Below are 13,838 nucleotides of genomic sequence, written 5' to 3'. Positions count from 1 at the left end.
ATCCCCCCTGAGAGACAGGAAGGCAGATCCGACCTTGTTGACAGGGGCAATGTTGACATATACTCTGTGTAAGAGGTGCCAAGACCCATATCAGTGCCTTGTAAAAGTGCTACTGGGGATTTATTACAGTGGGAGAAAAGAGCTAAGACTCCTCGAGAAAAAAAAATGAGAACAGGATACTTTGGCTGATAGGAGGACAACAAAGTATTACCTATTTTTTTATTACACTGTTCACAAAGTTAGATTAATAATAGTTATAGAAAAGATTTCCAGAATGTTCATTTACCTATACAGCCACGGGAGAGTTCAGAAGCGAGGTTCCAGTAGAGAGGTTTACAGCTGTCACACAGCGTTCCCTCTACGCTTGGTAAACAGCGGCAGAAGCCCTGAAACAATAGAAAATAATCTAAGGGTTGTTCTAACTGAGAATACTATTGAAAGGCAGGGTATCCGTTGGCAGCACTGCAACTTTTCTGACTGGAAATTTTGCCTTTCATACATATCACATGGTCCAAAATAGAGGGGGAAGCTAACTTCCAGAAACAAGGCATTGTTTTTCTTCCACTTCAAAATGAAAGGAAGCCTTATTTCCTTCATTTTAATTGCATTTACATGTCAGGGAAAAAAACACTTCCTAGTAAAGATCTACTGAGGAACATCTGTGTTACCCGTTATATAACATTGAGGTAATGCAAATCCACACCCAAAGGGACCAGTGCTCGATTTAGACAGTGACCATTTATGTTATCAAGGCTAATAAAGAAATGATAAAGTTTGGGCTTTGGTAGATAATAAATCTAATCTAATAAAATCAAGTTTTATTTATATAACACATTTATAAACGATTTTTGGTCGAGCCAAAGTGCTGTACGTATAATAAAAATAGCCTACAGTAGAGACACTTTACAGCTAATACAACAGCACAGATTGTAAACCCACAGTTTAAAGGGAAAAAATGGGAGAAACCTCAGGGAGAGCAACAGAGGAGGGATCCCTCTCCCAGGACAGACAGACGTGCAGTAGGTGCCGTGTGTAAATCGAAGAGATAATACATTTTACAGCATAGGTAGGAAGACCAAATGTTAGGAAATGCATGTGTCTGTAATAAAGTACGTTTATCAAGAGTGCCATACCGTTTGAGGATCAGTGACCTCGGTTCCTGATAGGTTACACGCACTGATGGGGGCTAGAAGCACAAAGAAACACACCACAAAGTTAACAAATCAGAAAACTGTACTGTTACGTTGTGCATCAAACATGGCTTAAAGGCTGTCAATATTTAGAAATTATATCCTTCAACAAAAGCACATAACTGAACTTAAATGATTAAACATAACTGCTTCCCCAATAAGATTTTATTTGTGAGTATGATGGCTCCTGATTTGATTACCTGAGCACTGAGGGAACCGGAGTCCAGAGGCACATCGGTCACACTGCTGGCCCACCACCCCTGGGAGACACAGACACTGACCCGACAGGGGGTCGCATATACTGCCATAAGAGCCTTCCGGTGAACATTGGCAGACTGTGGACAGGAAACATGTTGAAGTAAGAACTTGTTCAATATAAGCAGTTGGAGCTATATATCACTTTATATTATTTAATAGTTTAACATTGATTTTCCTGCTGTTTATAGTAAATGTATTACTAGTTATTGTCATTATTGTAGTAAGTAAGTAGTTTCTATGCTTTTATTTTGAAGGCATGTTTGGGCACTGGGTGATTAGAGCACCTGGTGTAATTGTATATTGGAAACAGGTGGTGGTGGGAGCCAGAGAACTAGTAGGCACATGGTTTTTTACCAGGGTATTCCAAGCCACAGGGAAGGAAGCCATAGGAAAGGCTAAAGGAAAGAAATATAGGAAACCTGATGATTGTCCTTTGTTAATGATATTGGATGATATAATAAATGCACAAACGGAGATTCTTGTCTGGACCTGGATCATTGTACTGCGTAAGTTCTGCTAACTAGTGCCTCAGTGTTATTTTAAGTTAATTATCAGTTTCATTTCTATATGATTTTGGCCACTACATAAGCCTTTCATTAAGGTTAGGTGAATCTGAATGAAGAAAGGTGATTGAAGATGAGAAATTATTGTACATTCTTGTATAAATATAAATATGTAAGAAGGAATAACTTGCAGAAATCATTTAAAGGATAATCTTTGATCAGCAGTAAGTAAGGGGTGGGAATTAATAAGCATTTGCTTCCCCCTGCTACCTTTCAGACACATGATTTATTATTATGAAAATTTTTGTTGAATATATTAATATTATTATGAATATTTATTATGAATATTGATAAATACTGCATTCTAACAATACCGTATTCTGTTTTTCAATTTTTTTTTTTTTTATCTGTTCGAAATCCGGTATGAAATAATTGTTCACAAATACTCCTGCCAAATTCTGATTTCCCTCTATGATTCCCAGCTGTCTATTCTTGGGAATATGATTCCCTAGAAAGAAGAAGTCCATATATTTCTCATGCTCCCGCTGTCTGTGAAACGTCGTGTCGTGCAGAGTACATTAATAGTCTAAAAAATACATGCGGAGGACAACAGGCTACTGTGGGAGAATGAGCGTGTTTGCTCCACTGAGTCATGAGAAGAGGCCACAGTTAGCACAGCAGCTGCCTTTTTTCCACCTGGACTCAGATCTGATGCACCCAATTGGTGTATCTGCCTTAGTTACAGTGGATGGCAAAAAGGGATCAAAGCCACTCACCGGCACAGTCTGGGTATCCATAGTAGCCAGGGGCACATTCGTCACACTCGTTCCCAGCATAGTTGGGAAAGCAAATACACTGACCATTGGGACTGCACATACGGCCTGTCACACCAGCCCCTTCACAGGCACATGCTGCGGAAGAGAGAGAGTGTCGTGTGAGGTGCACATTTGTACAGTTAGACACTCCTTATTTCTCATTAGAATCAAAATAGTCAAACATTGTTTATCCGTACTGCATGGTTCATTAAAATCTACATAACAATGGTTACAAATATGAACATTAAATATAATACATAAAAACATTTGTTTATATAAACATTGTGTAATGTTTTAACATGATAAGATATATAAGATTACAAATAAATGCAACCAGGAAGTCTTGCTTAATATCAAGTGGTGCTGACACAACTAACGACCCTAAAGAAAACCTAGAGCTGATCCCCTTTGGTCAGCTATATGTGCTAGAAGAATACATTTATAATATAATTTCATCTGACAAAGGAGTGCCTTGGTATTTTTCCATATTTGTCTGCACCATTTCATATTAAGCAAGATGAATGTTTTTTCTTGAGTCTCAAGATCAACTGTCAAGAGTCTTTACTTTAGAGTTAATGGCCAAACAATGAGCCTGCTTAAAGTGTACTTGGTAAACTAACTACATCAAGCAGGTTCATGCAGACAAAGAAAACGTTTCTGTAACAATAAAAAACATCTGGCTGGACAAACTGTTATAATTCTTGGCACACTAACCCCATTCTGGTGCAATTAGTCCAAAATATGAATACGGGCTACACTGACGTGTGGATACAACCCCACATTTCCTTTTATGGCATTCTGTCTTTGACCCCATGACAATCTTTTTAAATACAGTTCATGTTTTATAATGATTCAGACAAGTGACACTGATGCTCATTGGAAAGGGGATTCTTCTCACGCTGGCAGTTTGGGAAGGAGTGGTATCCTGGTTGGCAGCGGTCACATCGCTCCCCCTCCACACTCTGACGGCACAGGCAGCGTCCTGAATCGTCGCATACCCCATACAAGGTCCCTCTGTTGTCACATACACACTCTGTAGACGAACACATTCCAAATCATTATTTTATCAATACAAGTTAATAAAATCCTAACAACAATAGTTTCAATGAGAACTTAGTTGAACCCTGAGGCCTGCTTAGAGCACTTTCTTTGGTGCAGCTGAATAACAATACATGACAAATACTTCCATCAGTTGACTATTCTCATTTTGTGGCACACAGTGGTACGGCCACGCTGGTGCCCACGTCTTGCCAAGCCTCCGTTGTTATTGTGAAAAGACTTGGCACAAAGACAGGACAGCCACCTCAGAGACTGCCGCAGTTTTCTTGCCCCTAAGCTTCAACATATAAAAATAGGATTTTTGAAGGCTGCTGATAAAACTCCTTCTCAGTCAGCTATCATGATGAAAGAAATACTCTTTAAACAAATTAAAGGGAAGTGATTGTTTTCCTACTTTCTCTGACGAATGATAAGACCTGGTTAAAGGTCCATGATTTAATAGCAATTCCAGAGTACTAATAATGGGTTTCCCATCTTGGAGGAAACCAGAAAAGGGAATAAGGAACATAAATTATAAACAGGAGCATAACTAATAATAGACTGGTTCGTTCTCACAGTCCCAACTGACTATTGCTATTCAAAGAGGACAGAGACCACTTGAACTTTAATCCCTGCTGACGGACATCATAATTCACGACCGTAAGATTGTTTTGCCAAACAATTGCAAGAGGTTGGCTGCCATTGAGCAGCAGATTTACTCATTCAGACGTATATTATACCAGTATTTTAACCATCTTGTTAAACCCAATCATAATATATTGCATGTTTTGTTTTCGTAAGGCCTACAAACAAAATGTGACCTTTAGTCATGCCGATGTTCATGAAGCCTTTTTTGACTGACCCCTGTCACATGTTCTTAACATTGAACTCAAAGTCAGACTTAATGGACTGGTCCTCTAAAGCCTTTTTTAACAACCTGGGAAGACTGTAAGTGAATATGACTCGAAGGTAAAGGACTGCCCTGTTTAAAAAGTGCTTCAAGAGGATACAGTTTCATGTTTTTTTTTTTTTTTAGATAAAGTAACTGCAATAAAAGCAGTTAACATAGCGTGGCGTAAACACCTCTAAAACAGCACAATATATCAGTTGTAATCAAACTCGTACTGACAGCTCGGTGAGTCAATAACCCTGAGGGCAAGAAGTTGGCAATATGTAGATAGCAGTACAAATTATGGAGAAGCAGGGCAGAAATAGACTTTTAAATTATTGCTTTAAGACTTCTTTCAAGCTAAATCGAGCTAAGAGACACTGCAAAATCTTGTTGATTGAACTCACCCACAAAAGGTCCGGCAGGGGATTTGGTGGTTGTCTGGTATACAGGATATGCTGATTGCAAAGGAAAGGCATGACATTAAGACCTCCACTAATGGGTAACTGTGATCGTCAGATTTATTTATAGCAGTGGGGAAATGCTTTTTTATATAGAATTGGATTTAAAATGTACACTCACATAAACCTGTAAACAAAAGAATGTAATGCAGTTGGAAGAAAACATTATCAAAAGGTGTGGTTTTAGATAAATGCGCTCATTCATTTTCTTTGGACAGAGCCAGGCTAGCTACAATTACAATTACAATACTATGTTAAGCGATCTGCAACATATCCGTCATCAACATGGAGACAAAAGACAAGTATCAACCCTCTCATCTGGCTTTTGGCAAAAAAGCAAATAGGTGCATAAACACTGTAATCACTACATATAAAGGTTCATAGCCTTCTAACAGAAATAAACGAAATCGACTTTGAACTACTTTATTACACATTAAGGCTGTAAAAAAGTACAAACTGGGACGCAGAACAGAAGGGAATAAGTTCTTGAAAGACGACCTCCTTATGACTGTGTCAGCATGTTAAGACTAGTTTGTCAGTGCTAACAGCTAGGAGACGAGACACAGTTTTAATGATAGCTTCAAGTTATAAATCTATCTCTTGATAAAATGCCAAGTCTGGCCTCATCAGTCTACATCTAATTGAATTGTCTTTAAATGACATAAGAAACAAAGCAACAGAGATAAATCACGGATTAGTTGCTTTGTTGTGTATTCTGAGATAAAACTGTCAGAGAGGTATAATTAGGATTAGAAAAAAGACATGTAAAGCTTTTAATGTTAAATTAAAGTCAGTCAGTTAGATGTTTATTACAATTTAGAAACACTGTTTAACAAGAGGCCTCAAAAGGACTTGACTTGTCAGTTAAGGGTTTGAAAGAAAACTACTCAAAGGGGATGGAAGATGGAAAACTGTGTGGCTTAATGGCTGGCAGACTTCCGAGTGTAGCTAGATCAGAATTAGATAACATGGGGTAACCCTCACAGTGTTTGTAATATCTGGGTTTATTTGTATAGACAGGTTTGGCATGTGGAATATTTAGTCAATACTGTAGCATGTGCATACATCTTTCTGCGTGAAGCCCTACGGCATATTTCTTTGAGTATACCATAACATTAAGTCCAACAAAAAGTCGTACTCCTCCCTCAAGGGGAACAGACTGAAAGACAAAAGTCTAGGTGAACATGAAACGGATTCCAGCCATCAAACAACGGGTTCAGTTTCACTTCACTCCGTGTACCTTGACAACACAGATATGTCATTTTCCCTGTTGTCCATGATTCAAAGGGACATGGGTGAGGGTAAAGGTAAATTGGATATCTAGTATATGATAAGATAAAGAGATACTTACGAATACATTGAGGGTAGTAATAGTATCCGTCAGCACAGCTATCACAGTTCTCTCCAGCCAATTGTGGCTTGCAGATACACCTTCCTGACCCCATTTCACAGCCGGCTGCAGTCCTCTCATCACACCTGCAGGCTGGTGGGGTCAAATGTTGTTGTTTCTCAAGTTAACATTGACAGATAAATGTTCACGCATTCCTAGAGATGCATCTACATAGACTTAGGGTCTGTCCACACAAAGAACAATGACTATGATGTCCGGGTTGCCACAAACTATTATTTTCGTTATCAACTAATCTGCCACACTCTTATTTTTTTAGACTTCATAAATAGATATTCAGTTTGATATGCTATAATGACATTTTACTTAAAATAATACTTTAAAGATGCATTTATTTATACTTTGTTAATATATAACCAAAATATTTCCATTTATTGACTCATCGAGAAGTCGACTAGACTTTGCAGCTCTAATAAACGTCCATACACATAATCACAGCACAGAATTATTGATTGTAAGCCAAGGCACATTAACTGTACTTCAAATATCAGTAACAGGTAGAGAAAGCTTTCAACCATCCATCCTTGGGAAGCAAATAATGATTACTGAACCTTTATCAACTCTGCTTTTGCCAAAACCAACACCTTTCTCTGCTAAGCGGACTTAATTCAGTTTGAGGATCTTATGGTTTACTTTTCAAAGTGCTCAGGGCAACCAGTTTAATTCCACTGCTCTCTATGTCTAAACAGAACTGGCAGCTATTTATACGGCCTGGAACAGCCATGGACCATTAAAGTAATGTAAACAAGAGTGGAGCCCAGTTTAGCAATAAGACATGGTGCCAGTGGTGCTTGTGCAATGGGATCATTTGTGTCTGTGTCAAACAAAAAGTGGATTCCTCTCTTTTTGTCATATATACTGCCAATCAAATACCTACATGGTGAGACTTTATTTAGATGTAAAACGTGTGCTTAAGCCTGGATATTTAAAAGAAGGCAAAATGAAGGCCTAAAAGGTTGTATTTCCCTATTACACGTTCATTGCATTAATTGAAGATGCTGCAGAAACTGATTAAGTAGTATCTGAATTTCTTATGTCATTTTTTTTAATCCCATTTTGAATCTTCATAGACTGCAGCACTCACACAAACAATGATCATTTTAATCCATATTTACCCCACCAAAATGAAAATCAGCCACTTCAATGTTACATTTAATAAACAGAAAACACCACTCACGTATGCATCCAGTGGGAGACTCGGGAGGTACTCCAAAAGGTCTGTAGAAACCTTCCAGGCATTGCTCACAGTTCATTCCAGCAGTGTTGTGCTGAAGAAGACACAAACACATAAATGTTGTGACACTGATTAAAAGAAAGAATGAAAAATGAAAGAATTTGCTCTATAAAGTATAATATCTCTGCACATTGTTGCTTTCATTTAGTCTCTTCATTGGTATACTTTTCCTGATGATATCAAACACAATATTTTACCACTCAATAGACTTTATTTTGACAAAAGAAAATGACACAAAATCAATTTATTAGAGTAGCAAATGGATTGTAAAAAGTGTGCCTGGGCATCACAAACACAAAATGGTGCAGTATCAAATGCTCCATAGACGACTCACTAAATATACACACAGACAACATGGAATTTCTCTTCATTTATTATTCCCTCCTCCTATCCTACAACAACACACAGGCACACACTGGAATCAGTTTAGACTTGACATGCATTTCTTACCTGGCAATTGATGCACACTCCTCCTCCGTCGTACCTTCCGAAGGTGTCTAAACTTGCTCCCCTCTTTTCCACCTCTGGGTCATAATAACAGTCAGTGGCATGGGAGAAACACTGGCAGGCTGAAGAGGAAACCCCCGAGAGGGATACACAATTATCCTATATGCCTCATACACTCCCAAGTCTGTATTTAGCTTTAAGTTACAATTCCTCAAAAACAAGTTTTAAGTCTGGTTGTTAAGCTGCAGAGAAACTATAAAATTCTAATTAAACCTGAAGGCACATCCTCTTCCTGTATACCACCCTTGTGTCTCTTTAAAGTTGTATTAAAGGATAGGGTGCATTTCCACTATATGAGTGCACTGATTAGGGTCTTCTTCATCTTTTTCTCTCTTTTGTGGCTTCTACAAGGTCATTTTTCATCAAGGGAAAATGTGTCAACAGTCCAAAGCAATTAGATTCCAGCTGACAGAGGCTCTGCTGGCTGACTACATGGCTCCACAATAAGCTGGCGTGACAGACTATCTGGTAGGCTGCCTGGCGCGAGCCCTGGCTAGCTGGCTGCCTAGCTGATATCCCAGGGCTAGTTGTGCACTGTGCTCTTCCTTATACATACCACATGAGGAATGTCCTCTCAACTCTTCACTGAGGCTCTCCACAACACCATAACAGGGCATCCACAACAAGCTTTAATATCAGAGACAGGAGGACACTTCAGTCCACTCTGGGGGTCATAATTCAAGAAGCCAGCAGGGTGGGGAGTAGCAGAGTGTGGTTTGTTTACACATTGAATGAGACATTGTACATGGACACTTACGCCGACACTCATTTGGGCTGTCAACGGTTGCGACGCGCCATGGTTTCTGGTGAAAGCCTGGGCAGCAGCGGTCACATGACTCACCGCAGGTGTTGTGTTGGCACTCACACTGCAGTCTGCTGACGGGAGAGGAGACACCTGGATTTAGTGATGCTCAGATTTTTAAGAACTTTCTTCTAACGTTCATTTCTTTATCCACTTGGAGGCAGTAGACCTACCTGTTACCACATACATTTTATTACCTTATTAAGTTGTTCGCGCAAATGTCTAGTTACACAGCAGACACAACAACATTAGCATTCATTTGGAGTCTTGTTTCAGGCAACCCCATGAATTTAAGTCCAGTAATGACTGAACTTCTAGTTGCTTGTAAACAATAAAGCACATAAAGCATCTATGACTGCTATGTTGCCCTGTTTGGCTGTTCAGAACACACAGAGTTACAGTGGCTCAAAGCAGCACTTTATCGCACATCTTACCCTTTTAACAATGTTATATAACGTTGTGTCAGTAAACAGTAAATAACATAATCTGATGCCCTTTACAATGGTGATGTCAACGTACAAACATATAAGGTAATTGTCCTTCCGCAGGAGCATCTCTTAAATCGCTTGATCTGCCAGGATATCTGTTTTTGTCATGCTTTTAGCATTAGGTCATTGCAGTACACAGTTTATACACAGAAGCCCATTGTACAAAAAGACTACTGAGCTCTGTTAATGAATACACAAGAAGTTGTACATCAAAGTATGTTTATAAGAAAACCAGTTCAGGTTATAATTAATAAGTGATCAAAAATGTTTCAACCAGAGCTTTTCAAAATAAAGGATTGTGCCAATTATTTACAGCATTGCAAAAGACAAAGAGCATTACTAACCTGTTTGGGTTGTCTTGGTTACGACCCCCACCACACACCTGTGAATGCCCATGGCAAACGCAGCGTCCACCGATGCTGATATCTTTGATACTATAGTAATACTGTCAACAAATAGAGAATGATATCACCAGCTACATTTCAAAGTAAAAGCAGTGTTATCAGCAACTTCACCCACACCAGAACAAATGTCTGGCTTTGCTTTGGAGCAGACGTGAGTCACACGGGTCGACTAGTACAAACTTATGCACTAAGGCTAGTTTTATGGGATGAATCAGTGCATTATAAAAATAGAGATAAGGGTGAATCAGTGCATTTAGAAAAAAAGAGATAAGATAAGAATCCACAGCTGATATGACAGATTTATTCTCAGCACGCCAAATAAAGAAGAATTTATCAGCTGCTTCAGAAATTAACCCTTCAATTCAGGAATTACATCTTCAAGGGATTTACTTTAGACTATGTTACTGTCGCTTTGGTACAAGATATCTTAAATCACTACTCAAACAAGTAATGCTAACCCTACAGCCTTTTATTACCGTGTGTTCTCCTGCTATAAGTAGAAGTACTTTAATATGCAGTTGCAGCATGAAGGAGCTGTAAGGAATTATCATGATGACTGGACAGACCTGGCAACAGTCCCTGGCAAATTTGAGAAATGTCTGATCAGGAAGATTGTGGTTAGCGATTCTCTGTCAGCAAAAAGCAAGCTGGAGGGAAGGTGATGCAGAGTTGTTAATGTGGCTTTGCCCAAATGGGAAACAAGAGTCTGCCAGCATGACACCTTTGTGTGAGGTCGTACAGTTTGTTCCTCACCCTGCGTGTAACGGTGGGATCTCTCTGAGCCTTGGAGATCAGGTGGCCCAGTAGGGTGCTGGTGCGGAGGAAGCGCAGACGGATGTTGGTGGCCTTTGTGAAGTCTCGCAGCACTGGCGAGTAGGTGAAGTTTTTAGACCCCGGACGACCGTTGACAAGAGAAACCACAATCTGGAACACAAATGCACACAAAGATTGTTTTTGTTACCTTGTTAAATATAGCACATTTGGTTCAACTTTCAAACAAATTAAAATTATATTTTACCTCCCCGTTCTCCAAAGGGTTGATCCGTGAGTATTCTGTGGTGCAGATCTGGTCATCATCCTGAACTATACGAGCATTGGGCTGCTTTCCGAACGTTTCTATACACTCACGCTTTGAATCTGCCAAAATAAGAAATGAAATCTCAAGCTTTTCACCTTTCATCCCCAATTCTATTATTTTTCATGTTTATGCAATGACAATAATAGCATCAAATGGATGACTTCTGCAAAGTAACTCTATATTAAAAATGTAATAACAATATCTAGTAAAAGATATTGTACAATTGTTTTGTTCAGGTGCTTGCTAAAACCTCTTAACTCTGATAGTCAAGAGTCAGCTGCCCAAATACTTCAAATTGAAATAAGGAAGCATCAATAAAGTTTCATGTTGAATTAATGTATCAGGTTTTATTCAGGTAAAAGGGAATGAATAATTCATAAGAGTTGTGTATAAGTGGAGGCCATGCATGAACATTGGATGCTTATGAGGGAAAAAATATGGACAATTCTGATATGAAATCTGATGAGTCACATCTGTGTCTCCTGGCAAGCTGTGTGCACATGCCTCTGGGATATTATACATTATAGTTCAAATATGGCAACAAATCGAGAACATGTATTCAGGTATGAAGTTCAGATACTTTGGGGATGCTATGACATTACATGCCAAGTAATTAAGTTAGAAATTCACTGCATGCCCCCACTTGCTATCTTCTCCAAAGATCCATCATCAGAATGAAAAAAGGTTTTAAGCCTGACTGTAGAAAAGGCCCCAAAGTTATAGTTATTGATATATATATATATTTATTTATTATACAGAGTTGATAACTGTTACATTGTGCCTTCATAGTGGGGAGGGGCTAACCCACACGTTTTGGGTGACGTCACACATCAGAGGGTAATGTGCGTCAGTAGTTGCAGGAAAGTTATGCCGTTTTAAGCTTCGTATTGTGTGCGTAAATGAACGTGAGTGTTTGTCCACAGTGCTGCCTGTTATGTTGTTCTACACTTTATTATTATTGTGATAACTTCTGTGCCGATTTGGCTTAATACCGAGTCTCCGTGCTCATGTGATCGGTGCATGCTGCGTGCATGTTTATTGGTTATGGCTAGAAAGGATCCGTCTAGTGTAAATATGACGTCACGTTCTCGTTGTAACTCTCGTTGTAATCGGAGCGGCTCGGAAACACATCTACAGCAGTAACATGATGCAACATACACATTAATGCAGCAGCAATATTAATAGAGAAACATCAGACATAATAGTAAAACACTGAAAGGGAACATTTTATTGCACCAGGAGCTATCTTGGGACTTTTACTGCGACAACGTTGACTTGCCTGTGAATAAAAAATAAACCATAGTGTTGGTGATCTACAGTGTTGTCATTCTTCTTTGAACACCAGCAAGACCGCTAACACCCTATTTCAACAGTCACACTCCCTGTCATTGACATAATTAATAGATAGTTTAGCTTCTCACCATCATTTGCTGTGGCCAACTGATGTTAACGATCGTAACTGAAAGGCTGCCTGCCAAACGTAAACATTCAGCCACGTGACATTCAGCCAAACTCTCATGAGAGTTTTACACAAGACGGATCCTTTCTAGCCATAACCAGGCTGCAGGGTTATGGCTAGAAAGGATCCGTCTTGTGTAAAACTCTCGCCTCAGTGTGCACGTAAGGGAAACCTGTGTTTCATTATAGTTCGTTTTCGACGACAGATAAAACTAACGAATAATAAATAACAACCTAATCCTATTTAATTTAGTTGAAATGGATTTATTTTCTACTAAGTTTACTCACCTTTATAATTTTATCCGAAAAGAAAATCGGGGATGGAGTTTTCGTCGTACTTCCGACTTATTTTTCCCAACATTACAACAGGGTTTCAAATTATTTGTCATGTTTTAAACCTTGTAACAGTCTCTTCTTTAATTTCGATTGTCGTCGATGTGCAGTCCATCGTAAAATATTTAGGTGGCAATGACATCCGATATGGCCAGATTTACAAAAGTGAAACCAGATAAATACATTGTATTTCTATTGAATTAGATATTGTACTCGGTTCTAGAGACATACTGAAATCACTTGAAAACTTAACTTAATTTTTATTCAACTTTGTTGTCCACGGTCATACATGTCGATCGATCAATCGAAGTGTATAACATAGGCATAAATAAAATTGCTTTTACCATGCCAAAACTTACGTGGGAACCCAAAACTGCACACACTTGCAATCAATTAATTTCATTCAAATTTTGGCTTATGAGTGTTAGAATAATCACAAGGAAGCGAAACGACAACGAAAATTAGGTGTAGACCGACCCCCAATACCGATCTTTCCTAGGCAGACAACACATTTATACCTGCAGTGCAAGAGGAACATTGAAGAGCAACATTAGCCTCGCCCGAGCCTCTGTGTGTATTGATGTGTCATTGTAAGTACGTTGTATGTGTTACGTACGTCGTCGTTACATTATCCTCTTTTAGTAGTCTGTTACTTATCCATTTTGTGACTTCCCTTGTAAAATAACGTGGTCCTCGATAGAAACCTGAAAATGACGGCCTGTGCCAACTGAACGGACACTTATTTTTTATTTGGTATCACAACCACTAGATGTCACACAGTAAGATGAAACTTGTCGTTCTGGCGATTGTGGGGATAAAGTTGTTAGTGTGAGTGACTTAAATGTAATTCAATCAAATCGAAAGAGTGGTAGTAAACGACACCGGTTTGACTACCAATTGCTAGGCATTGACTTTCCCCGACGGACGGTTTCATTTTTTTTTTTTTGGGGGGGGTAAAGTCGGTACACTGAA

The 13,838-nt window shown here is 39.0% G+C and overlaps 1 protein-coding gene across 4 annotated transcripts in view; it reads right to left on the bottom strand.

The window, feature by feature from the left end:
• LOC104957653 (laminin subunit alpha-3) overlaps nt 1-13,838 on the bottom strand; it is a 65,137-nt gene that overhangs the window by 32,103 nt on the left and 19,196 nt on the right. For 3 of the 4 annotated variants that reach the window (XM_010785299.1, XM_010785301.1, XM_010785302.1), the window contains exons 4-16: nt 11,016-11,134; nt 10,751-10,921; nt 9,938-10,038; nt 9,061-9,179; nt 8,247-8,365; nt 7,740-7,830; nt 6,506-6,637; nt 5,101-5,151; nt 3,665-3,799; nt 2,728-2,862; nt 1,391-1,525; nt 1,134-1,186; nt 287-386 (exon numbers count right to left, since the gene is read on the bottom strand). In XM_010785299.1, the coding sequence (XP_010783601.1) occupies nt 287-386; nt 1,134-1,186; nt 1,391-1,525; nt 2,728-2,862; nt 3,665-3,799; nt 5,101-5,151; nt 6,506-6,637; nt 7,740-7,830; nt 8,247-8,365; nt 9,061-9,179; nt 9,938-10,038; nt 10,751-10,921; nt 11,016-11,134 (1,461 nt within the window). The remainder of the gene's footprint in view (nt 1-286; nt 387-1,133; nt 1,187-1,390; nt 1,526-2,727; nt 2,863-3,664; nt 3,800-5,100; nt 5,152-6,505; nt 6,638-7,739; nt 7,831-8,246; nt 8,366-9,060; nt 9,180-9,937; nt 10,039-10,750; nt 10,922-11,015; nt 11,135-13,838) is intronic. The other variant, XM_010785300.1, reaches the window with a different exon arrangement.

Source organism: Notothenia coriiceps, unplaced genomic scaffold, assembly GCF_000735185.1.
Source record: "Notothenia coriiceps isolate Sejong01 unplaced genomic scaffold, NC01 NC01_scaffold00027532, whole genome shotgun sequence".
Taxonomy (NCBI): Eukaryota; Metazoa; Chordata; class Actinopteri; order Perciformes; family Nototheniidae; genus Notothenia; species Notothenia coriiceps.
Note: the sequence above shows the minus strand (reverse complement) of the source record. Positions and strands in the feature narration are given on the sequence as shown.